General features: G+C 39.1%; 1 protein-coding gene and 1 pseudogene across 6 annotated transcripts in view; one reads left to right on the top strand and one right to left on the bottom strand.

Annotated features, from left to right (window-relative positions):
- The window catches only part of SLC41A2 (solute carrier family 41 member 2), a 129,285-nt gene extending 116,557 nt beyond the window's left edge, over positions 1–12,728 (top strand). For all 6 annotated transcript variants that reach the window (XM_033427576.2, XM_033427579.2, XM_033427577.2 and 3 more), the window contains one exon: positions 9,314–12,728. In XM_033427576.2, the coding sequence (XP_033283467.1) occupies positions 9,314–9,499 (186 nt within the window). In that variant the 3' untranslated portion in view covers positions 9,500–12,728. The remainder of the gene's footprint in view (positions 1–9,313) is intronic.
- On the bottom strand, positions 3,565–4,369 carry LOC125960550 (60S ribosomal protein L23a-like; annotated as a pseudogene).
- Positions 12,729–23,847: the final 11,119 nt, after the last annotated feature.

The following is a 23,847-nucleotide window of genomic DNA, read 5'->3' as shown; positions in this document are numbered from 1 at the left end:
TAGTCATTTTCACAATGTTGATTTTTTTAATCCAAGAACATGGTATATCTCTCCATCTGTTTCTATCATCTTTAATTTCTCTCATCAGTGTCTTATAGTTTTCTGCATACAGGTCTTTTCTCTCCTTAGGTAGGTTTATTCTTAGGTATTTTATTCTTTTTGTTGCAACGGTAAATGGGAGTGTTTCCTTAATTTCTCTTTCAGATTTTTCATCATTAGGGTATAGGAATGCAAAAGATTTCTGAGCATTCATTTTGTATCCTGCTACTTTGCCAAATTCATTGATTAGCTCTAGTAGTTTTCTGGTAGAGTCTTTAGAATTCTCTATGTATAGTATCATGTTATCTGCAAACAGTGACAGCTTTACTTCTTCTTTTCTGATTTGGATTCCTTTATTTCCTTTTTTACTCTGATTGCTGTGGCTAAAACTTCCAAAACTATGTTGAATAATAGTGGTGAGAGTGGGCAACCGTGTCTTGTTCCTATTCTTCATGGAAATGGTTTCAGTTTTTCACCACTGAGAATGATGTTGGCTGTGGGTTTGTCATATATGGCCTTTATTATGTTGAGGTAAGTTCCCTCTGTGCCTACTTTCTGGAGAGTTTTTATCATAAATGGGTGTTGAATTTTGTCAAAAGCCTTTTCTGCATCTATTGAGATGATCATATGGTTTTTCTCCTTCAGTTTGTTAATATGGTGTATCACGTTGATTGATTTGCGTATATTGAAGAATCCTTGCATTCCTGGAATAAACCCCACTAGATCATGGTGTATGATCCTTTTTATGTGCTGCTGGATTCTGTTTGCTAGTATTTTGTTGAGGATTTTTGCTTCTGTGTTCATCAGTTATATTGGCCTGTAGTTTGCTTTCTTTGTGACATCTTTGTCTGGTTTTGGTATCAGGGTGATGGTGGCCTCGTAGAATGAGTTTGGGAGTGTTCCTCCCTCTGCTATATTTTGGAAGAGTTTGAGAAGAATAGGTGTTAGCTGTTCTCTAAATGTTTGATAGAATTCACCTGTGAAGCCATCTGGTCCAGGGCTTTTGTTTGTTGGAAAATTTTTAATCACAGTCTCAATTTCAGTGCTTGTGATTGGTCTGTTTATATTTTCTATTTCTTCCTGATTCAGTGTCAGAAGGTTGTGCTTTTCTAAGAATTTGTCCATTTCTTCCAGGTAGTCCATTTTATTGGCATAGAGTTGTTTGTAGTAATCTCTTATGATCTTTTGTATTTCTGCAGTGTCAGTTGTTACTTCTGCTTTTTCATTTCTAATTCTATTGATTTGAGTCTTCTCCCTTTTGTTCTTGATGAGTCTAGCTAATGGTTTATCAATTTTGTTTATCTTCTCAAAGAACCAGCTTTTAGTTTTATCGTTCTTTGCTATTGTTTTCTTCATTTGTTTTTCATTTATTTCTGATCTGATCTTTATGATTTCTTTCCTTCTGCTAACTTGGGATTTTTTGGTTCTTCCTTCTCTAATTGCTTTAGGTGTAAGGTTAGGTTGTTTATTTGAGATGTTTCTTGTTTCTTGAGGTAGGCTTGTATTGCTATAAACTTCCCTCTTAGAACTGCTTTTGCTGCATCCCATAGGTTTTGGGTCGTCATGTTTTCATTGTCATTTGTTTCTAGGTATTTGTTGATTTCCGCAGTAATCTCTTGGTTATTAAGTAGTGTATTGTTTAGCCTCCATGTGTTTGTATTTTTTACAGGTATGTTTCCTGTAATTGATATATAGTCTCATAGTGTGGTGGTCGGAAAAGATACTTGATACTCTTTTGATTTTCTTAAATTTACCAAGGCTTGATTTGTGACCCAAGATATGATTGATCCTGGTGAATGTTCCATGAGCACTTCAGAGGAAAGTGTAATCTGCTGTTTTTGGATGGAATGTCCTATAAATATCAATTAAGTCCAGCTTGTTTAATGTATCATTTGAAGCTTGTGTTTCCTTATTTATTTTCATTTTGGGTGATCTGTCCATTGGTGAAAGTGGGGTGTTAAAGTCCCCTACCATGATTGTGTTACTGTCGATTTCCCCTTTTATGGCTGTTAGCATTTGCCTTATGTACTGAGGTGCTCCTATGTTGGGTGCATAAATATTTACAATTGTTATATCTTCTTCTTGGATTCATCCCTTGATCATTATGTAGTGTCCTTCTTTGTCTCTTGTAATAGCCTTTATTTTAAAGCCTGTTTTCTCTGATATGAGAATTGCTACTCCAGCTTTCTTTTGATTTCCATTTGTGTGGAATATCTTTTTCCATCCCCTCACTTTCAGTCTGTATGTGTTCCTAGGTCTGAAGTGGGTCTCTTGTAGACAGCATATATATGGGTCGTGTTTTTATGTCCATTCAGCCAGTCTGTGTCTTTTGGTTGGAGCATTTAATCATTCATCTGTCAGTGGACATTTAGGTTGTTTCCACGTCTTGGCTATTGTGAATAGTGCTGCTGTGAACACAGGGGTGCATGTATCTTTTTTTTTTTTTGCGGTACACGGGCCTCTGACTGTTGTGGCCTCTCCCATTGCAGAGCACAGGCTCCGGACGCGCAGGCTCAGTGGCCATGGCTCACGGGCCCAGCCGCTCCACGGCATGTGGGATCCTCCCGGACCAGGGAGCAAACCCGTGTCCCCTGCATCGGCAGGTGGACTCTCAACCACTGCACCACCAGGGAAGCCCTATCCTTAATTTTTTTCAAGTGTTCCGTCACAACTATCACCCACCTATAATTAGTCCCTTCCCCCAACTCTGTTATTTCAGATAATTTACCAATTTGCCTTTATCCTGGGACTTCATTTCCAGAGCCGTCCACCCTCTAGCTCTGTCTGGACTCTGTCGCCAGCCCACTGCACAGCTCTTCCCCTGGAGGTTTCCCTCACTCTCTCTTAGGTTGGCACTTCTATTTTCTGGATCTCGGGTCTTTCTCTTTCTTGGTTTTCTCCCTCATTTTGCATCAAAACATTTTCAAGAAAGTTCCAAAGAGAACATGGGATCATTTTTCTGAGTGCCTGTATATCTTAAGTTGACTGTAGTTTACCCTCAACACTCAGTTGATAAACTGGGCACAGACTTATAGACTGGAAATACTCTTCTCTCAGGATTTTGAAGGTATTGCTCCCTTTTCTACTAGTGCAGCTGTTGAAAAGTCAGATTCTTGTTACTCATATATGACCTGGTTTCTTTTAATTCATAGCAAATAGTTATTATGTTCTTTCTATGTGTCCAGCACTGTTCTAAGTGCTCTGCCCTGTTTAATGCTCATCTCATCATCTCTATGAGAGAGGGATTGTTTTCCCTATTGTACAGGAAGGCAGCTGAGGCATGGAGAGGTTACGTAGCTTGGAGGTGGGAGAAGGCTGTTGACTGGGCACTTTACTGTTGGAGGATCTGGGGTAGTTGGCCATTTCACGGGGAGCCCTCCAAGTTTGAACATCTAACCTCCTCTCTGGGGAGTTATACTCCCGCCTGCCTCTGTTCTTGGAACAAAATAAAGGTCTGAAGGAATCCCACTGTTAACTGTGCAGACTTCCAATTCATCCTCATCCTCTGCCAGTACCTCGTAGTGTCTGGTATCCTTGAGACGTGAGTCATTCCCATTCAGTTTCTCTAGAATACGTCCCTTTATTCTCCCACCTGGGCAGGGCAGTTGAAAGAATGATGAGAGATTGCAGACATTTGCTTACTCCATTCACAGACTTTTATTTTTTTTATAGTCAAAACTTTTATATTTAGAATTAGCCAGCTGGACACAGTTTGAATGATCCCAGTTTTGTTGGCAACATCCAAAGCATCGTAGTCAGGAGCCAGTCAAACATATGCCTTCTTCTCTCCATCAGGCCTGATCAGGGTGTTGACCTTAACCACGTCAGTGTCATAGAGCTTCTTCACAGCCTGTTTAATTTGGTGCTTGTTGGCCTTGACATCCACAGTGAACCCCAGCATGTTACTGTCTTCTGTTTTCTTTATGGCTGACTCAGTGGTGAGGGGCAACTTGGTGATGGCGTAGTGGTCAAGCTTGTTTCTCCTAGGGGCGCTCTTCTGAGGATATGTGGGCTGCTTCCTGAGCCACAGTGTTTTGGGCCATCAGAAGGCAGATGACATCCAGATCTTTTTTTGTTGCTGTGGATGCCTTTCAACATTGCTTTCTTGGCCTTCAAAGCCTTTGTTTTGGCTTCAGCTTTGGGAGGTCAGGGGCTTCCTTCTTCCCCTGCGGCGCCATCTTCGTGAAAAGTCATTCACAGACTTTAAAATAATCCTTTGGTGTTAGCCTCAGCGCTACTTGGTCCTTACAAGTCCAAGCTTGTCATGGATTCTACAGGGCACACTTACTGCCTTCCTTTCTCAGGCATCCCCCTGGGTAGGTATTTAAGTAGTAGCCCGGGCAGCCCTGGTCAGTGAGTTGCCGCTGCCCCAGCTGCTTACACTTTGTATTACGAAACACAAATGTACAGGAAATGATAGGAAATAAGATAACCATGTAATTACCACCCAGCTTTATCAACCATTAGCAAATTATTTAAGCAACTATTTCAAAATGCTCAATAAAAATACATCATACCTATGGTTGGTGCCTCCTAGATATCCCTTCCTGGTCTTATTTCATTCTCTTCCTAGCAGTTATTAGCATTCTAAATTGGTATGTATCGTTGCCATGCATGTTTTTATACTATTGCTACAGATGTGTGTATCTATAAATAACGTATTGTTTTTAATATTTATAAACCTTATTAGAATCATTTATTTATACTGCTTTTTTCACTCAGCCTTACGCTTTTGAGACATACTCATATTAATTCATGTAGCTCTTTTTCATTCATTTTATTTATTTTTCAAATATTTATTTATTTGGTTGCACCAGGTGTTAGTTGCAGCAGGCAGGCTCCTTAGTGGTGGCTTGCCAGCTCCTTAGTTGCAGCTCCAGGGCTCCTTAGTTGGAGCTTGCCAGCTCCTTAGTTGTGGCATGAGAACTCTTAGTTGCGACATGCGTGTGGGATCCAGTTCCATGACCAGGGGTCGAACCTGTGCCCCCTGCATTGGGAGTGCAGAGTCTTATCCAATATGCCACCAGGGAAGTCCCTCTTTTTCATTCATTTTAGCTTCTATATAAGTGTTCAGTTGTATGACCTAAGAGTTAACTTAGCCCTTCTTGTTTCAATAGACATTTCAGTTTATTTCCAATTTTCGGCTTTTACAACAGTGATGCAGTGAATATCCTTGCACATCTCTCTTAGTATGCATGCATACAGTACACCAAGATATTGGTCTTCCTGGTCCTTGGGTAGCCACATGGGACCTGGGCCCAGCAGAGCCCCTTAGGCTAGCCTCCTTTAGCCTACATAGTTTTATCCTTTTAGGGTTGCAAGAGGGAAAAAAATCATTGTTTCTAGTGGAATTGCTGAACTAAGGAGCTGCACATCTTCACACTTAACACGCAGTGCCACATTGCTCTCCAAAGTATTAATAATTGTGCATGTTGCCAATGTGGAGTTCTTTTTTACCAAGACAATGTACTTCACTGATGGATGAGAACTTGGGCTTTAGTGTTAGACTAAACTTGAGTGGATGAGTTTGAGCCTGACTCCCTATGAGCTGCGTGATCTTGGGCAGACTTCTTATACTCTATAAATGCCTTTGTTTCCTCATACCTCAAAGAGGGATAGTAAAAATCGGTAGCATTTTACAGAGATGTTTTGAAAATTAAATCAGTTCATACACGTTAACCTCTTTGAATACCGCATGGCCCCATAAAGGGCCATTTCAAAAACAATGTTCACTATTATTGTTGTTTAAAAGGTGATTTCTGTCAGTCAGATGGATATGAAATGGAGTTTAATGTGGTTTTAATGTACATCCCCATATTATTAGTGAGGTTGGGCATCTTTTCATATGTTTATTAGAGCTTTAGGTTTCCTCTTCTATTCTGTTGAATTGTTTCTTTTTCTAATGAACTGTAGGAGTTCTCTGGATATTCTCTTAGTATATGAATACTAATTTTTTTGTCAGTTATGTGTAGTGAAGAGATTTTTTTCCAAGCCTGGGGCATGATTTTTAACTTTTATTTATGGTATTTATTGAACCACAGGAATCTTTAATGTAAGTTATAAACAGTTCCTTTAATATGTTGCATTTTATTTATGAAATCATTCCCTACATCAAGGTCTTAAAGACCTTCTCTTACATTTTCTTATAAAACTTTTTGAGTATTGCTTTTTTTTTGGTAAGATATGCCTAGGCAGATATTGTTTTTATTTTTTTAATAAATTTATTTATTTATCTATTTTTGGCTGCATTGAGTCTTCATTGCTGCACGCGGGCTTTCTCTAGTTGCGGCAAGCGGGGGCTACTCTTCGTTCCATTGCGCGAGCTTCTCACTATGGTGGCTTCTCTTACTGCAGAGCCCGGGCTTTAGGTGCGCCGGCTCAGTAGTTGTGGCTTGTGGGCTCTAGAGCACAGGCTCAGTAGTTGTGGTGCATGGGCTTAGTTGCTCCACGGCATGTGGGATCTTCCCAGACCAGGGCTCGAACCCGTGTCCCCTGCATTAGCAGGTGGATTCTTAACCACTGTGCCACAAGGGAAGTCCAAGTATTGCTTTTTATATTTGTCTTTACCTGGAATTTATTTGGGAGTATGAGGTAAGGATGCCATTTTAGTTCTGTTTTGTGTTTATGGACCATATGGTCTCTGTCCCAACTACATAATTCTGTCATCGTAGTACTAAAACAGGTTTCTTACCCTCTCTGACTCACCTTCTCCAAGTGAACATTAGAGATGATAACAGTACCTACTTAATAAGAAGGTTGTGAGGATTAAATAATAGACTAAATACACAATGAGTAAGCAAATGCGTAGAGTTGTGTTCCAATAAAATTTTATTTACAAAAAACAGGCAGCAGGTTGAATTTGGCCCATGGGCTATAGTTTGCCAACCCCCGTTCTAGACAAATCTCCTATTCAGTGTAAATGTTATACCACGAATTAGTAAATTATATATCACATATGTATGATGTATGTTATATAAATATATATAAATATACTCATATTATTAATATATAAATACATAATGTTATAAAAAATATACAATATGGATTTATTTGTTTGTATTTCCTGCCAATCCCAGAGAAAATAGCTACCCTCATTCTCTTTAAAAATTTTGTTTCCTCCAGCACATATTACTCACATAATCAAAAAATTTCTTTATTGAACCTTCATATACTCCAGTAATACAGAGTTTACTACATAATTCGTTACATATATAGACAGCCCAAATTGTTTTTTTTTTTTTTAAGTTGTTTTGGTAACTTTTGGTAACTTTTACCCTTTACCCTAAAACTCTACCCTATGACACTGTGTGTTATAAGCCAGTGTCTCCTGACATAATAACCTTCTTAAGTTTACATCTCCTGCCCTCCTTGCCCAGGACAAACAGTTCTTGTTCTCATAGGAGTCTCTTATATGAATGACCTTGTCTCCCGCTGATTTTTATGCCCTCAATCAGATATCAGGGGTCTGCTTTGTGAGCTAGTCACTCTGCTAGGTGCTGGAAGCACAGGGGTGAACAAGTTCCTAACACACTGCCGAGTTGTGGCCTGACCCATCCAGGGTCCAGTGGGTGACACTCTCTCGGTCTGTGCACTATGCTTTTATTAATGTAACTTGAGACTGTGCTGCCTTTTTACGTTTCTCTTCATCTTCCTAAACTGAGGCTCTTATTAATTATCTCAAAGTAAGTGTGGCAGATATGAGGCCCGTTATGGTTTTGTTCTCCTCAAATGAGGAAATTGAGGGTTAATGGTAAGAAGCTTGCCCAGAGTCATATAGCTGATAAATGGCCAAAGTGGAAATCAAATCCAGATCTTATGACTTCCAAATCCAGGATTATTTCTAACATTCCATGCTTCCTCCACACGCAAAACAGATTGTCCTGAAGAACAGGACAATATGATTCCAAAACAGTCTTTGCCATGAAACACTAAGGAAGAACCAGCCTCATACAAAAGAAAACAGGACTTAAAGTACAACCTCTCTCTCTGACTGATGTCCAAAGACATGTGAAGTTCCCTCCTTTGGATTAAGTATATGGCTCTCAGCTTGGACAAGCCACCGTCCTTCCTGGTAAAGGTGTCAGAGCTAAACCACAGCACAGAAGTTTGGAACCCAAGGCAGACACCTCACCTTCATGGCCTACTTGTCAGAGTAGTAAAAGGTCACAGACCCTGGGCTCGGCTAGACCTAGGCGGGCTTCCTCCTATACGTACCAGTGTTCTCACTACCACAAATAGCAAAGTAATAGCAATGACACGGTTAAAATCAACTAATGGCAGACGTCTGTTGAAAGTGTATTGTGTGCCAGGCACTGAATTACTCATTCTATTATTTAATCCTCACAACATGCTCATGAGAGTAGATGCCGTTATCATCTCTAATGTTCATTTAGAGACATAAAGAGGTTAAGTAACTTGCCTATAGTTAGCCAGCAGGTATAGAAATATGCTCTTAACCAGTATCCTGTATTTGCCAACTTGTCCCAAACCAGTGAATATTAACCTCTCTAATCCCAAATCCCTTTTAATACTTTAGGTGTTTGAAAACTAGAGAATCCTCTTACTCTAAATGGATGAAAGAAAAGAATCATTTATCTGATCCCAAAATTCAAAGCATTACAAAGGTCTTAATATTCCTGATATCCTAGAAAATACTTACTTATATCACCTTAGTGTTTGAATAGCCCTTTGAAATATTTTGACCCTACCTATCTATAAGTATATCTGTATCTGTACCAACAAGTCACTCCTCAGTGCCCTCACCTTCTGGTGACTGTTCTTACCATGGAAACGAAGTTTTCCTTGACAAGCCGCCAATGGCCTTATAATTAGTAAGTAAACGGTCGGTTCTCCATCTTTATTTGATTTGATTGTACCTGCAATAGGAGAATGTTATTCCTTATTTTTATTTCCTTCTTCGTATGTCTTCTTCCTTCTTCACAGGTTTATCATATAGGAAGAAGTTGAAGCAACAGTGGTTTGGCAAAATGTACAATACTATTAAATATAAGAAACATGGTGGTTTGGGGAAGGCTAGAAGAAAATGAGAAGATATATGTGACAAGTTGAAGAAAAATATTAATTGCAGCAATACATAGTATTTTCCTGTGAAAAGAAAATGTTGCTGTCAATTAACTCTTTCTTCTTTTCCAGTGAGGTTCTTGACTTAGACGCATTCTGTTCCCTTCAGAGAGCAGTGGCTTCGGCTTATGGCCGTGTTTACTGGGCTAGGACTGTCCAGGCGACAGGAGTAATCTTTGGTGCTCTCTTCTAGGTGTTTACCTTGCTGTGGATTGCTGACTGGATGGTCCATCATTTCTGGAGGAAAGGAAAGGACCCGGATAGCTTCTCCATCCCCTATCTGACGGCACTGGGTGATCTGCTCGGGACAGCCTTGTTAGCCTTAAGTTTTCATTTTCTTTGGCTTATCGGAGATCGAGATGGAGATGTTGGAGACTAATAAATCCTACAAACCGCTCTCAAGTTACCAAGAAGGAAAAGACAACCACTTATAGCTCTTTTTCAAAAATTTTATTTCAGTAGTTTGTCTTCTGCGAGGGTAATCTTCAGTTGGCCCTGATTCCATTAAATGGCCTTAACATTTTATTTTTAAAGAATTTGTGCTGAAACCAGAATGAACAGTATTTGTGCTGCTTTTCATAGAATAAATGATAATTTGACATAGACATAGACTCAAGCTCTGAAATAAATAGGAAAGAATATAGGATGTTTACGATGAATAATTTTAAAACCACAGACGTAGCAGAAATGTAATGTATTACTGTTTAACTCATAATGCCATGTTAAAGGAAACAGAGTTCTGGTTTAGCCTTTCTTGTCTCACAGATGTGTTGTACTGCAAAGCAGACTTTAAAATGAAAGGAGCCCAACCAAGCTTGTAATAGTTCTAACTATGCCCACCTCTCTGCCAGCTGAGGATCCAGTTACCAATTACTTTGCTCCTAACCTGACCTCAATATGTTCTGCTGAGTATGAGATAAACTCACTTTTACCTGTTTTTATGAATCCCTGTGCTGATGCTAATTTAATTTCAACTCTGCAAGTTCTCGGCAGGCTACCCTTTAAACACAGAATAGCCTTTAATGAAAGCAATGGGTCGTTTTTTTTTTTTTTTTTTTTTTTTTGGCCATGCCATGTGGCATGCGGGCTTTTAGTTGCCCGACCAAGGATCGAACCCGTGCTCAGAGTGCTAACCACTGGACCGCCAGGGACGTCCCATCAGTGGGTCATTTTTGATCATTGATTTGTTGAAAGAATGTTGATCTTTTTCTGAAGACTTAATAGTCCAAAATAAGATAACCTGAGCTGTGTTTGTAGAAACAAGATGGTGTGAGAAATCGTGCGTGCTTGTGTGCGTGTGTGTGTGTGTGTGTGTGTGTGTGTGGTGTGAAAGAGAGAGACAGAAGCTTTTGATGGAGAGCTAAATCTTTGCTAAAAGTTGTTGATAGCAAAGATCATAGTGGGATATGAGCATTCTGTGGTTATTCTTTAGCGCGTTTTATTGGTATGCTTTTGTCATGCGGTGCAAAAATTTTGCTACTGGCCAGGATTTAGTATTTGTTACCTACCTTGTAATTAATACTTTCTTTTCATTTAAAAAAACTGTACCATTTAATATAACCAAGCTATCATAAGATTTAGAATGAGCAAATGATTCATTCGCTCCTCTTAAGAACTCGATCGAAACTGGTAGGCTTACCATTTTAAAGGAGAAATCGGTGGGGTTACTTTGGTTATTTTTCATGCCTGTGCACATCATCTGTTTGCACAGGCTGATTTCTACGTGGGAGACTATCAGGTACACTGCTGTGTTTCTCAAATATTTTTCTAAAACTCTGATTGTATTCTGAACACTTGACCAACACCTTAGTCATTCAATAGGTAAGCATTTTTATATTACATACAGTTCATTTTTTTAAAAATGCAGTGGAATCTCTCAAGACTGTCAGATATTTAATAATTTAACTGATAAAGGGAAGAAGAAATGCACATTGACTTTGATCGTGTGGTTTAAGTTGTCAATTAGTGTTAACATTATATAAGTAGTAGGTTGTTTATAAATATATTGGGGGAAGTGTTCCTATTAAGCTCTTTAAAATAAGGGGACTGTGGTTTAGAGTTATATATTTTTGCTTATTTTGAAACTTTATTCCACTCTTCTGCCTTATAATGAAGCTGCTGAGGCAGAGAACTGAACTAATTATAGAATTTCTCCTTTGGAGAGTTATATTGTCACATAGTGAACATTCTTATAAAAGAAAGAATGATTAAGTTGATGAATATTTAGCTGCAAGATTTTTTATTTTTAAAATATCCATGAATAATTTCTTTGATTTTATTGTAAAGCATTTGTAAATTACTTATTTACATTTGGGCTATATGATTCAGAAGGATTTATGTTTCCCAGTGATTTCTATTTTCATTTTTTTAACCTAAACAAGTGCACAGCAAACCACATTTTTAAAGCATTTACCAACAACTTTAGTGCATTACATATTCCAAAACACATTCAAATACATGTATTATTTAGTACTCACAACAGTACATGTGAAATAGGTCAGGTAGATATTCCTATCTCTATTTTACAGCAGAAGAAGCTGAAAATCAGAGAAGGTACATTTTTAATGTTGCACAGCTACAGAGTACCCACATTGTGATTAAGTACAGGTCTCCAGTCTCCTAAGCCAGTGCAGTGCTATTTCTGTGACCCTCCAAATGTACCAAGAGTACCTAACTCATTAACTGAGAGGAAATCAACTAGAGAAACAGGATTTTCTAAAGTAGAATAGAGTATTGCTACATCTCTCCAATTTCAAACAGGGAAATCTTCATTTAATATATCTTGATGGTAAGTATAGCCAGCTCTAAATTATTCAAGTTCCTAAGACCAAGGAAATCAAAGATAAATGAATACTTTGGAAGAAAAAACAATGCCTTATTTCATAGAATATTTAATTGCCACCACCCTTCCCAGATCTAGCCATTTTCCATGAGATGCTAATAGATAACTAGGATGACTGATATGAGTTCTGTCCCCTCTCTCTTTTGCTACCCAATCTTGGTTACAACAACAAAATGTCTAAAAGACATGTAATGGGAAAAAAAATAAAGACATGGAAAAATCAGTCACCAATCAGCTGAATTAATTTATAAAAGAGGTTTAAATTCCTTTTAAAAAATTTTACCGGTTTTTTGAAAGCCTTCACGTAAGTATGGAACCAATAAGATAACTTTGCCTACCCACAAAAATCATTTATTATCAGTCTTACATACAGCGAATTCACAATATTTATTTTTATACAACGTAAGTTTGCTTTCTGAACTTCTTCCCTTCATGAATTTATCAGACACTTTATTTAAATACAGATAGTCTTTTCAAAGACATTTTTTATTTTTCCCACAATCATTTTTTTCTTTAAAAAATAAAGTTTCTTAGAACCTAATACAATAGAAACTGATGGTAATGTATCTTCTGGGAGACATCAAAAATTCCACGACGTAGACTATCAATGATGTAGCCAAGTGAAGTACATTTTGAAGGGCCTTTCAGTAATTGGGCTTCCTTGCCTTATAATATAGCTCTAGTTTAGTATACCCATTTATAAAAGGCATCTGCCATCTCTGAATTGTTGTAAACCAAATAATAAAATTTAAGATGTATTTACCCAGCCTTGTTGTACTTCTTGATAAACAAGATGAACACTGAGCCTGTGTGGAACTCACCCAGAAGGGACTGGGTGGTCCGTGTATATACGTTGTGTTTATGAGCATAATAAATTGGGCTTTGACCATACCTAGAGCTCCACTCCATTGCTTTACCACTTTTTCACTGTTAGGTTCTGTCCTCATTATTCAGCTTAGGTTCCTTGGCCCATCAACCAATACATCCTCAACTGCCTCCTTCATACTTATTGGACAGCTCTGGTTAAATACAGCTCTCTGCCTATCCTTTGCCTACATTTGAACAGCTGAATATGGTTCATGAAGAACCCATGACTGCTAGGACAGATCTTTACATTCATAACCTCAGACATCAAGTTAACCCTCAACTGCCCAGCAGCCTCCTCTATTTCTCTAATCACTTCACTCTCTGGGAGATCAGGCTTTTGTCCCCACCACTTCACTGAAAGTACCCCCGTCAGGGTCACCAGCAGTCTCCATGTTGCAAATCCAGAGATCAGTTCTCAATAAAAATCCTCATCTTACTCAGCCTCTAAAGGTATATGACAGAGTCTCCTTCCTCCTTGAAATACTTCCTTCACTTGGCTTACAAAAACATCTGCCTTTTGCTTTCTTTTCTGCACCGCTGGAAGCCTCCTCTCTGTCTTGCTGGTGGTTCCTCCACTTCTCAATCTCCAAGTGTTGGAATGACCTACAGCTCAGTTTTTATTACCATTTCTCTATTTTTTATCCCTAGGTGACCTCACCTATCTCATTGTTTCAAATGCCATCTATACCTATTATTCCTAAATTTCTCAGTCTAGACTCTCACCCGAGTTCCACATTTGTATTTCCATACTAAACAACCAATGGATCACTGAAGAAATCACAGAGGAAATCAAAAAATGCTTAGAGACAAATGAAAATGAAAACACAACGATCCAAAACCTATGGGATGCAGCAAAAGCAGTTCTAAAAGGAAAGTTTATAGCAGTACAGTCTTACCTTAGGAAACAAGAAAAACATAACCTTACACCTAAAGCAACTACAGAAATAAGAACAAACAAAACCCAGAGTTAGTAGAAGGAAAGAAATCATAAATATCAGAGCAGAAATAAATGAAATAGAAATGAAGAAAACAATAGAAAAGGTCAATGAAACTAAAAGCTGGTTCTTTGAAAAAATAAAATTGATAAACCTTTAGCCAGACTCATGAAGAAAAAAAATGGAGATGGCTTAAATCAATAAAATTAGAAATGAAAAAGGAGAAATTACAACTGAAACCACAGAAATACAAGGGATCATAAGAGACTGCTGCAAGCAGCTTTGTGCCAATAAAATAGACAACCTGGAAGAAATGGACAAGTTCTTAGAAAGGTACAATCTTCCAAGACTGAACCAGGAAGAAATAGAAAATATGAACAGACCAATCACAAGCACTGAAATTGAAACTGATTTTAAAAACTTCCAACAAAAGTCCAGGACCGGATGGCTTCACAGGTGAATTCTATCAAACATTTAGAGAAGAGGTAACCCCTATCCTTCTGAAACTATTCCAAAAAATTTCAGGGGAACACTCCAAAACTCATTCTATTAGGCCACCATCACCCTGATACCAAAACCAGACAAAGATACCATAAAAAAAGAAAATTACAGGCCGATATCACTGATGAACATAGATGCAAAAATCCTCAACAAAATACTACCAAACCGAATCCAACAATACATTAAAAGGATCATACACCATGATCAACTGGGATTTTATTTTAAAGACTTTTTTTTATGTGGACAATTTTTAAAGTTTTTATTGAATTTGTTACAATATTGCTTCTGTTTTATGTTTTGGGTTTTTGGCCATGAGGCATGTGGGATCTTAGCTCCCCAACCAGGGATCGAACCCACACCCCCTGCATTAGAAGGTGAAGTCTTAACCACTGGACCACCAAGGAAGTCCTGATGAAGTAGGATCAGGACAAGTGGGCTTTATCCCAGGGATGCAAGTATTCTTCAATATCAGCAAATCAATCAGTGTGATACACCACATTAACAAACTGAAGAATAAAAACCATATGATCATCTCAACAGATGCAGAAAAAGCTTTTGACAAAATTCAACACCCATTTATGATATAAACTCTCCAGAGTTTTTATCTCCAGGTTTTATCATACCTCAACATAATAAAGGCCATATACGACAAACCCACAGCTAACATCATACGCAACGGTGAAAAGTTGAAAGCATTTCCTCTAAGAGCAGGAACAAGACAAGGATGTCTACTCTGCACCACTTTTATTCAACATAGTTTTGGAAGTCCTGGCCACAGCAATCAGAGAAGAAAAAAGGAATCCAAATCGGAAAAGAAGAAGTAAAACTGTCACTGTTTGCAGATGACATGATACTATACATAGAGAATCCTAAAGATGCTATCAGAAAACTACTAGAGCTCATCAATGAATTTGGTAAGGTTGCAGGATACAAAATTAATACACAGAAATTTCTTGCATTTCTATACACTAACAATGAAAGCTCAGAAAGAGAAATTAAGGAAACACATTTGTATTTCCAAATGCCTGCTGAACAACTCCACTTGACTACTGGGTATCTTAAACATTTGAACAACAGTATCAACCTCTTTGACCTAATTGACATGTATAGACCACTATTCCAACAACTACAGAATACACATTAAGGGCTAATCTTAATATATAAAGAACTTCTGTAAATCAGGAAGAAAAAGACCAACAACCCAATAGTATAATACCCAAAGACAGATTGTTCATCGTAAAAACCAAATAGATGCTCAATAATTGCTCAAAATAAAAGAAGTGCTAATTAAAACCACACTGGGACTTCCCTGGTGGTCCAGTGGTTAAGACTCTGCACTTCCACTACAGGGGGCATGGGTTCCATCCCTGGTCAGGGAAGATCCCGCATGCCGCACAGCAGGGCCAAAAAAATAAATTAAATAAAAAATAAATACATTTTAAAAATTTTCTTCAACTGGACAACCTGTTTACTTCCCCAGGGCATTTGCCTGTGCTGCACCCATATCTTTGAAAGCTCTTCCCCTCACTCTTCCCAAGCTAATCCCTTAAAAAAAAAAAACCACCCTGAGATACCACTTTTTACCTATCAAATTGGCAAAAATACAAAGTCAGAGCATTCTCTTGGCAAGGCTGTAGGGAAACAGACAAAATTGTTAGTGGTAAATGATAAATTTACCATGATAAGATGATAACTCTGTACAGGGGAATCTGGCCATATCTAGTAAAATTACAGATGCACTTACCATTTGACCCTATAGTCCCACCATCAGACCCAGGCAAGTGAAGCCCCTGCCCTGAGCCCTCTGCCACGTGCAGTGATTATAAAGGTATGGCCAGTGGGCTGAATCCAGTTCACTGCCTATTTTTGTAAATAGTTTTATTAGATTGTTGCCATGCCCATTTGCTTACTGTAACCAAATATTTTTGGCTGCTTTTCCTCTATAACAGCAGAATTGAGTAGCTGACAAAGAGACCAAACAACCTGCAAAACCGAAAGTATTTACTCTCTGGGCCTTACGCACAAAAAAGTTCCCCCACCCCTGCTTCCTCAGATTTTACTTCTAAGTCCCCCTCTGGTACCTGGAACTAGCCAAGATCAGCAGTGCCATCCGGGTAGGCTGCCCAACCTGAATCTGGTCCTGTATGGGCTCCAGTTGCCAGAAGCAGACAGTCCTTGGACTTGAACCTCAGATCTCTTTTGTCAGCATTCTGATTGCAGCATCATTTCTGGCCTAGAGCATCCAAATGTGGGGAGGTGGTGGCGGGCATCCTTTACTCTCTGCCCCCACTGCTTGCAGCCAGGAGGGTCTCCCCACCCTCCTACAGGCTCCATGCTGTATGTCAGGCAGTCCTCCGGGGTGGCCACTGCTTTCTCCCCAGAAGGCTCCACAATTGGCCCTTCCAATGGGTGTCCTTTCTTGCCTCCAGTTGATGTGGTACTGCCATGCTCTCCCAGGTCAGTCTTAAATTGTACTGGACAGACATTCAGTGTGTGGATGGGACCATTCTTCTCAATATGCTCCTGGGCCCTCGCCTAGGCTCCCCACTGGTGACAGTGTGTGAAAGGCAGGGGTTGTTAACAAAATATCCAACGACACTTGTTAAAGATGGTGAGGTGTCGTCTTGACTCAGGCCCATCGTGATAGATACAGGGACAACTGCAGTGGGATTTTACAGTGAGGGAGAGAGGTGGGGCTCGACTCCAAATACAGCACAAGCAAAAGAGCAGGGTGGGTGTGAGTGGATGGGAAATTACTACGAGGAAACATCAGGAATAAGAGCAATTCTGGCTAAACTGACCTAACGGGATTCTTTGCTGAAGACAGGCCAGGGTGATCAAACACTGCCTGGGAGAAGGTGGAGGATGAAGAACCCATCAGATATCGAGAGTGATCAGATATCAAGGGTAAGGGGTTCTGGTTAAACTGACTTAGAGTTCTTGCTAAAACTGGGTTTTACAAGGAAGTGCATAGATGGACCTAGGAGAAGTTTCCAGAGCCTGACAAAAATTTGAATCTTTGTCAGGGTGCAGTCAACACTGAAAGAAATCACACCTAGAAATGCAGTAGCCACAGCCTAAGGGTTCAAGAGACGGCATGGCTGGAAAATGTCTTGTTCTGCATTTACACTATAGAATTCCAAATGGCAAATTTTATATGATCAGGAAACAAATTATCGTTCACGGTTTCCTGCACACCTCTGGTAAGATGAGTGTTTGTGGCTGCCATTAACAAAGCACGAGAACGACCTTTGAGAAAGCTGTTGGAAGTCCATATTCACTGGGGTAAGATGGATGATGCGGCAACACGAGGAATGTCGCAAACAGCAGTAAATAAATGGTATTAGGGAACTGCAGAGGCCAGAAAATCTATACTGTTTCCACACAAATAGGTCCTGAAGAGCCAGAGCATTGCAAGTAATAACAGTTTTACTCTCTTTATCTTCACAGTGGGAGACATTAGCCAGGAATGACACATTTGACGATAAAGAACACAGAAGATGGTGCCAGGACCCTATGAAGAATCTTTGCATTCATTGAACAATCAACAAAGACGTAAGTACCTCTTTTCTACTCATTATACCAAATTTTCATCGATATATCTATACTTCACATGGGCCCAAGACTTTTGTAAAATGTTTAAAATTCAAATTGCTTATGAGGTCCAGGGCCTTGCAAAGCTTTTCCTGGAGCCCCGCACACCCTAGAGGTCACGCGACATCCAATTTTTGGAATCTAAATACAGATATTCCCAAATATCTGTGTAATGGTGTACTTCAAAGTTATTCATTGGAGCTTTGTTTATAATAGCAAAGGAAAACAACTCAGGGTCCTGGTGGAATAAATTGCGGTACAATCACACCATTGAACATAGCACAACTGGGAGACAAGAGGCGTGAGAATTATCTCTACAAACTGCTAGGGGGAGACATCCAGGAGAAAGAATGAGGTGAAAAAAGCAAGGCATGGAAAAGTGTGTAAAATATTCTCCTTTTTTGTAAGAATGGGGGAAATAAGGATAAATATTTGAGAAAGAAACACTGGAAGGGAAAAAGGGGGAGGGGAATTGTTACCTATGGGGACAAAGCAATGGGGTGCTCAGGGCCAGGGACAGGAGCAAGACTTGTCAGTGCGTACCTTTTGTGTCATTTTGATTTTTGAACCGCGTGGGTATTACTTCTTCAAAAAATAATGCAGGGCTTCCCTGGTGGTGCAGCGGTTGAGAGTCCGCCTGCCGATGCAGGGGACACGGGTTCGTGCCCCGGTCCGGGAAGATCCCGCATGCCGCGGAGCGGCTGGGCCCGTGAGCCATGGCCGCTGAGCCTGCGCGTCCCGAGCCTGTGCTCCGCAACGGGAGAGGCCCCAACAGTGAGAGGCCCGCCTACTGCAAAAAAAAAAAATAATAATAATAATAATAATGCAAAATTTTTACCTGAAAAATATATTCTTTGACCTACTGTTCCCACTTCTAGAAATCTGTTCTAAGCGAATAATCAGAATGTACATTGCAGCAATTTTCAGCTTGAAATTTCTCATTTGCAAACAGCCTAAAAGTTAAAAAAAGATTAAATATTTAAAGATTAGATACAGTATGTTATACAGTCAATGAATTCATATTTGAAAAATCCTTTGATGAGTTAGAGAAATATTTGTGACAATGTGCGACCAGCACTGTGTACAAAATGACTGATGGAATGATTCCAATTTTTAAAATCATCAAAATATTTTAAATGTTTTTTCCTCTGGATGAGATGATTACAGATACTTTTTTCTTTTTAGAACTCTTCTGGATTGTCCAAATTTTCATTATTTTTTGAGTTCCTTCATAATTATTACTTTTCTAGACAATCAATCCCTATCTCTAATGAGTATTTAGTCATTGTTCAGGCTCTTAAAAAGAAGAAAAAAAAAAGATCATGGGCTGTCAGGTGCAAAGAGGAAATGGCGAGGAAGAGGAGAAGCCTGCTGTCCAGAGAGTTGGCGACTCTGTCCCCTCTCCTGTCAAGTTGCCATGTCTCTGTTCCTGCCCCCTCTCCCTCACCATTTCCTCTCTGCTTTGCACCTGACACCCCACGACCTTTTCTCTTTCCTCATCTTCTTTGACCTCTGGGCTACATCTCAGGTGTGCCAAGATTTTCTTACTTATGACTTTGGTTTCCTAGGTATAATGACAGGCAGGATATAAGCAGAGCTCGCATCCCAGCTTTACCCCTTCCTCGCTGTGTGTCAGTGGGCCACATCACTCATCCTAGCCTTTTAATTCAACAAATATTTGAATCTACCTAGCCGATTGATTCAATTTAACTCAAATATTTATTGAGCACCTCTTTTATGCTAGGCATTATTCTAGGACCTGGGGCACATTGGTAAACAACTCAGATAATAAAGTCTGTATGGGAGCTATATTCTAGAGTGGAGATTGAAAATCAGTCAGATGATGATGATATCAGTAGAGCAGAGGGAAGCAGAGTACCTTCCATGAGATGTTCAGAGAAGAAGCCCTCTGTAGGGCTTTGAGCTACAATCTGTGATTCTAGAAAGGGCCACATGTGAAAACCTACGGAGGCTTGGCATTTCAGACAAAGGAAATGCAAATGCAAAGTCCTTGAGGAGAGAATGAGCCTGATCTACTCTAGAAACTGATGGAAGGCTAGTGTCTAACTAGACGACATGCTGCTTTTTTTAAAGTACTTTACATTTTATAATTTTTTCAAAATATTTCTATAACTTTTTAAAATTAATTTTTATTGGAGTCTAGTTGCTTTATAATGTTGTGTTAGCTTCTACTGCACAGCAAAATGAATCAGCCATATATATACATATATCCCCTCCCTTTTGGATTTCCCTTCTATTTAGGTCACCACAGAGCATTAAGTAGAGTTCCCTGTGCTACACAGTATGTTCCCCTCAGTTGTCTATTTTGTACATAGTATCAAGAGTGTATATGTGTCAATCCCAATCTCCCGATTCCTCCCACCCCACCCCTTACCCCGTTGGTATCCATAAATTTGTCCTCTACGTCTGTGTCTCTATTTCTGCTTGGCAAATAAGGTTAGACGACATGCTTCTTAAGAAGAGGAACCACGTCGTACTTTTCCTTTATTCTCCAAAGCACTGTGTATGAGTGCATACACAATTACATATTGTTTGGTAACGGTGAGCAATTTTCTAGCATGTTCAGAGCATATATGATTGTGATTCAAGAGAAATTCTTTTAACTATGGTAGATTTAAATTTCGTTTAAATTCAGAGATTGACTTACAACTAAAGTCTTCCATCGCTTAGCTAACCCAGACTGAAAGATGGAGTGCTATATTTACCTGTGGGTGTTGTTGACAGGGAGCATGGAAACGCCCTCTGGCCTGGGCTGTGTTGTCATGTTTCTCTTTTCAGTATATATCTGACATCAGAATCTCCATTTTAATAAACATTACACTAACTTTGGAGCCATATTGAGCTCCTAATTTGGTATTCTATCCCTCATTAAACCTATTTTCGATGATTCAAATAGTTACCAAAAATACATTTTTTCAATGGAGGGGCTCTATCTATGTTGTATTAATTATTGGCCACCTCATTGTTATACAGGAGAACCATTACTCATCATTAAACTTATTTTTAATTTTTTAAATTTGTGCACTTTTTTATTGTGGTAAAATATACATAACATAAAACTTAGCATTTTAACCATTTTTAGTGCACAGTTCTGTGGCATTAAGTACATTAAGTTCATTCACATTGCTGTACACCCGTCACCACCATCCATCTCCAGAACTTTTCCATCATCCCCCATTATCAAATTTAAAAATATGTTTTAATCCCATTGTTACCATCCATAGAACATTTACCTAAAGATGCCCATGTAGAGAGAGCAGTTGGACTGTAATCAATCACTGCAATTTGCCTTTATGACTTTTCACTTAGGATGCATATTTGGAGCCAACATACATTTTATCCATAGATCTTAGTACCAGCAACTTCTAAATCTGCAATCACACAGAGCCTCTATTTGTCTCTAGTTTCAGCTGCTCTGGATGAAGATATCCTGTCTCTTTGAGGTATATTTTCTGGCATTTCCAAAAGGACTTTTGTGAACACCACATTTTAAGTCAGACCGCTCCAAACACACTCTACACACGTGGAAAACTCTTCCAGGCATTTTCACGCGGTGCAGTGGCAAACACACCAGGAACTTCATTACATTCTTATGGATGTTAATGGCTCAGTGTGTCGACACAAATAATCAATAACCAAACAACAATAGGAACAGAAGAGAGTTTTATTTGAGCCAAACTGAGGACTGTAGCCTGGGAGACAGCCTCTCAGATAACTCTGAGGAACTGCTCTAGAGAAGCATGGTTTTCAGCACCGTTTTATATCTTGTCAGAACAAAGAACATCAAACAAGTCAAGGATACCTTCCTTCAAGGTTTCAAAAAAAAAAAGAAAATCAGCACGTACACAGTGAGTCAGTATGGCCTTGGCACCCAAGAAGGGAGTCATCATCACAGGAGGACTAGAATTGGCATCCCCGGAAGGGAGGCATTTAGTCATTATTTTTAACATGGACATTCTTTACTTCTGGTCCATGTACCCTTTTCTTTAGTGATTAAAGCAGATGTACAGTGTATGTATGATAGGCCATAAGCAGGCTGTTTTAGTTAGCATAAAATTCAAGTTAGCTCATGTATAAGCCAGAATGACTTCCCCAGACTTCAATATGTGAACATTTCTCCCATTAAGTGTCGGCATATAATTAGACCTCAATAAACAGTCACTATCAGTGAGTTCCAGAAAGCCAGCTGATTTACCAAAAAAGCACAACTCTGAAACAACATGGACCTGGGTTCTAATCTCAGTTCCACCCTTATGCAACCATGGGACTGACTTAAGGCAAATCAACCTCTTTGAGGATCAGTTTCCTTCTTCATAAAACAGTGATGATAACTACCTTACAGATTTCACAAAGATTAGGAATAAAGTTTGTATATTATAAGGGCTGAATGAAGAGTAATTATTGGGAGACAATGTTTTCCACAATGTTTTCAGTTAAATAGATCCACTTCTCTGTTTGGTGTGTTCTAGAGATGTGAATGCTGGGTTTGAATCCTGTCCCTGAATGAGCAGCTCAACCTCGGCTGTTCATTTAACCTCCAAGACTCAAGTTTCTCATTCATCAGAAGGGGGTAGAATATCAATCCCAATTTCCCAATTCATAGAGGAGAAATATTTTACATTTTGGTTCACAAAAGAAGACTTGTAGAACATTGAAGAAAGGTTTTTGTTATATATGGATTTCAGTGGCTTTATTAATGCACAATTTTCATAAAAATAAATTGCACCTACTTAAAATATAAAAAAAAGAAGGGAGTAGTGATTCCTACCTCATGAGGTGGTTGGAAAAATTTAAAAGATCAAGTGTCTGGAACAAAATAGCAGGCAGGTGGGATGTACTTGACAAATATTAGTTTTTCTACCTTCCCCTAAACTATTTCTATAAGATTGAAATCATAACAGTAGAATCAAGAATTACAGACTGAAATATCTGTGAGAAGATCAAGTCCACCTGAGTTGTCCACCCAAGAAGTGCAGGAGAGTCCCCCCTCTGAAGGGTATGGCAACTCCAGGGGTAATACACACACTGTCCATTCTTCTGCACTCAGGTATCGGTGGTGGATCTGATGACAGTTCACAGCACTGAGTCAAGAGGTATGGTCTTTAGTGCAGTCATTTGGTAGTTGCCATTGCTATTTTAATTGTAAGGTCAAAGAGTCTTTGAGAAACCAGAGACAGAAAAAAAAAAATAGTTTTAAATATGGAAAACCTGCACAGTTACAGCTGAATTTTGGGAAACTAAATTGCTAATCCATACACTGTGGTTTTGCAGGGGGCATTTGGCTGGTTATGGGAAGGAAAAATTGCTATTAAGGAGAAAGGAAAGAAACAACTCTATTGTTTCCACATTTTAGAGGGCAGACCAGTTTCAAGATGGCAGAATGGCCAACACTGAAATCTCACCCCTTCTCGCCAAATCCAGAAAAATGATAGATAAAAATTGAAAAAAAAATTGTAAAGCTCCCCAGCAAGAGCTGCCCCCTCCATCCCCACAGCTTCTTCTCACTTCTGCAATGCGTTTGCAAGTTCTACTCCCTAATGCATGTTTCCTCTGAGAGCTGTGACAGGGGAGCCACAGTAGCTCAGAAAACAGCTGGGAGAATTCTGAGCTCATAACAAGAATGACAGAGCACAGGAAGAAAGTCGACCTGATAAAAAGATTCATCAGATGTGTTCTGGGGGCGGGTGAGAGGTTGCGGGTGGAGGGAGGAGCCTGTTTGAGGTACTCCCTAGTGGGCATTTCTGGTAATGACAGGCAAGGTCACTGGGCAGACCTGGAAAGAGAATTTTTCTGCATGAGACATTTGTGTATTTCTCCCATTTATTTATTCAGTCATTTATTTATGTCAGTATGGACTCATGAATATTTCTTTTATACTTTGGGTTATAATCCAATACTATTTTATTATTTTGTAACATCTTTACTGGAGTATAATTGCTTTACAATGTTGTGTTAGTTTCTGCTGTA

Source organism: Orcinus orca, chromosome 11 (genome assembly GCF_937001465.1).
Source record: "Orcinus orca chromosome 11, mOrcOrc1.1, whole genome shotgun sequence".
Classification (NCBI taxonomy): Eukaryota; Metazoa; Chordata; class Mammalia; order Artiodactyla; family Delphinidae; genus Orcinus; species Orcinus orca.
The sequence above is the reverse complement of the archived record's forward strand: the minus strand, read 5'-3'. Positions and strand labels throughout refer to the sequence as shown.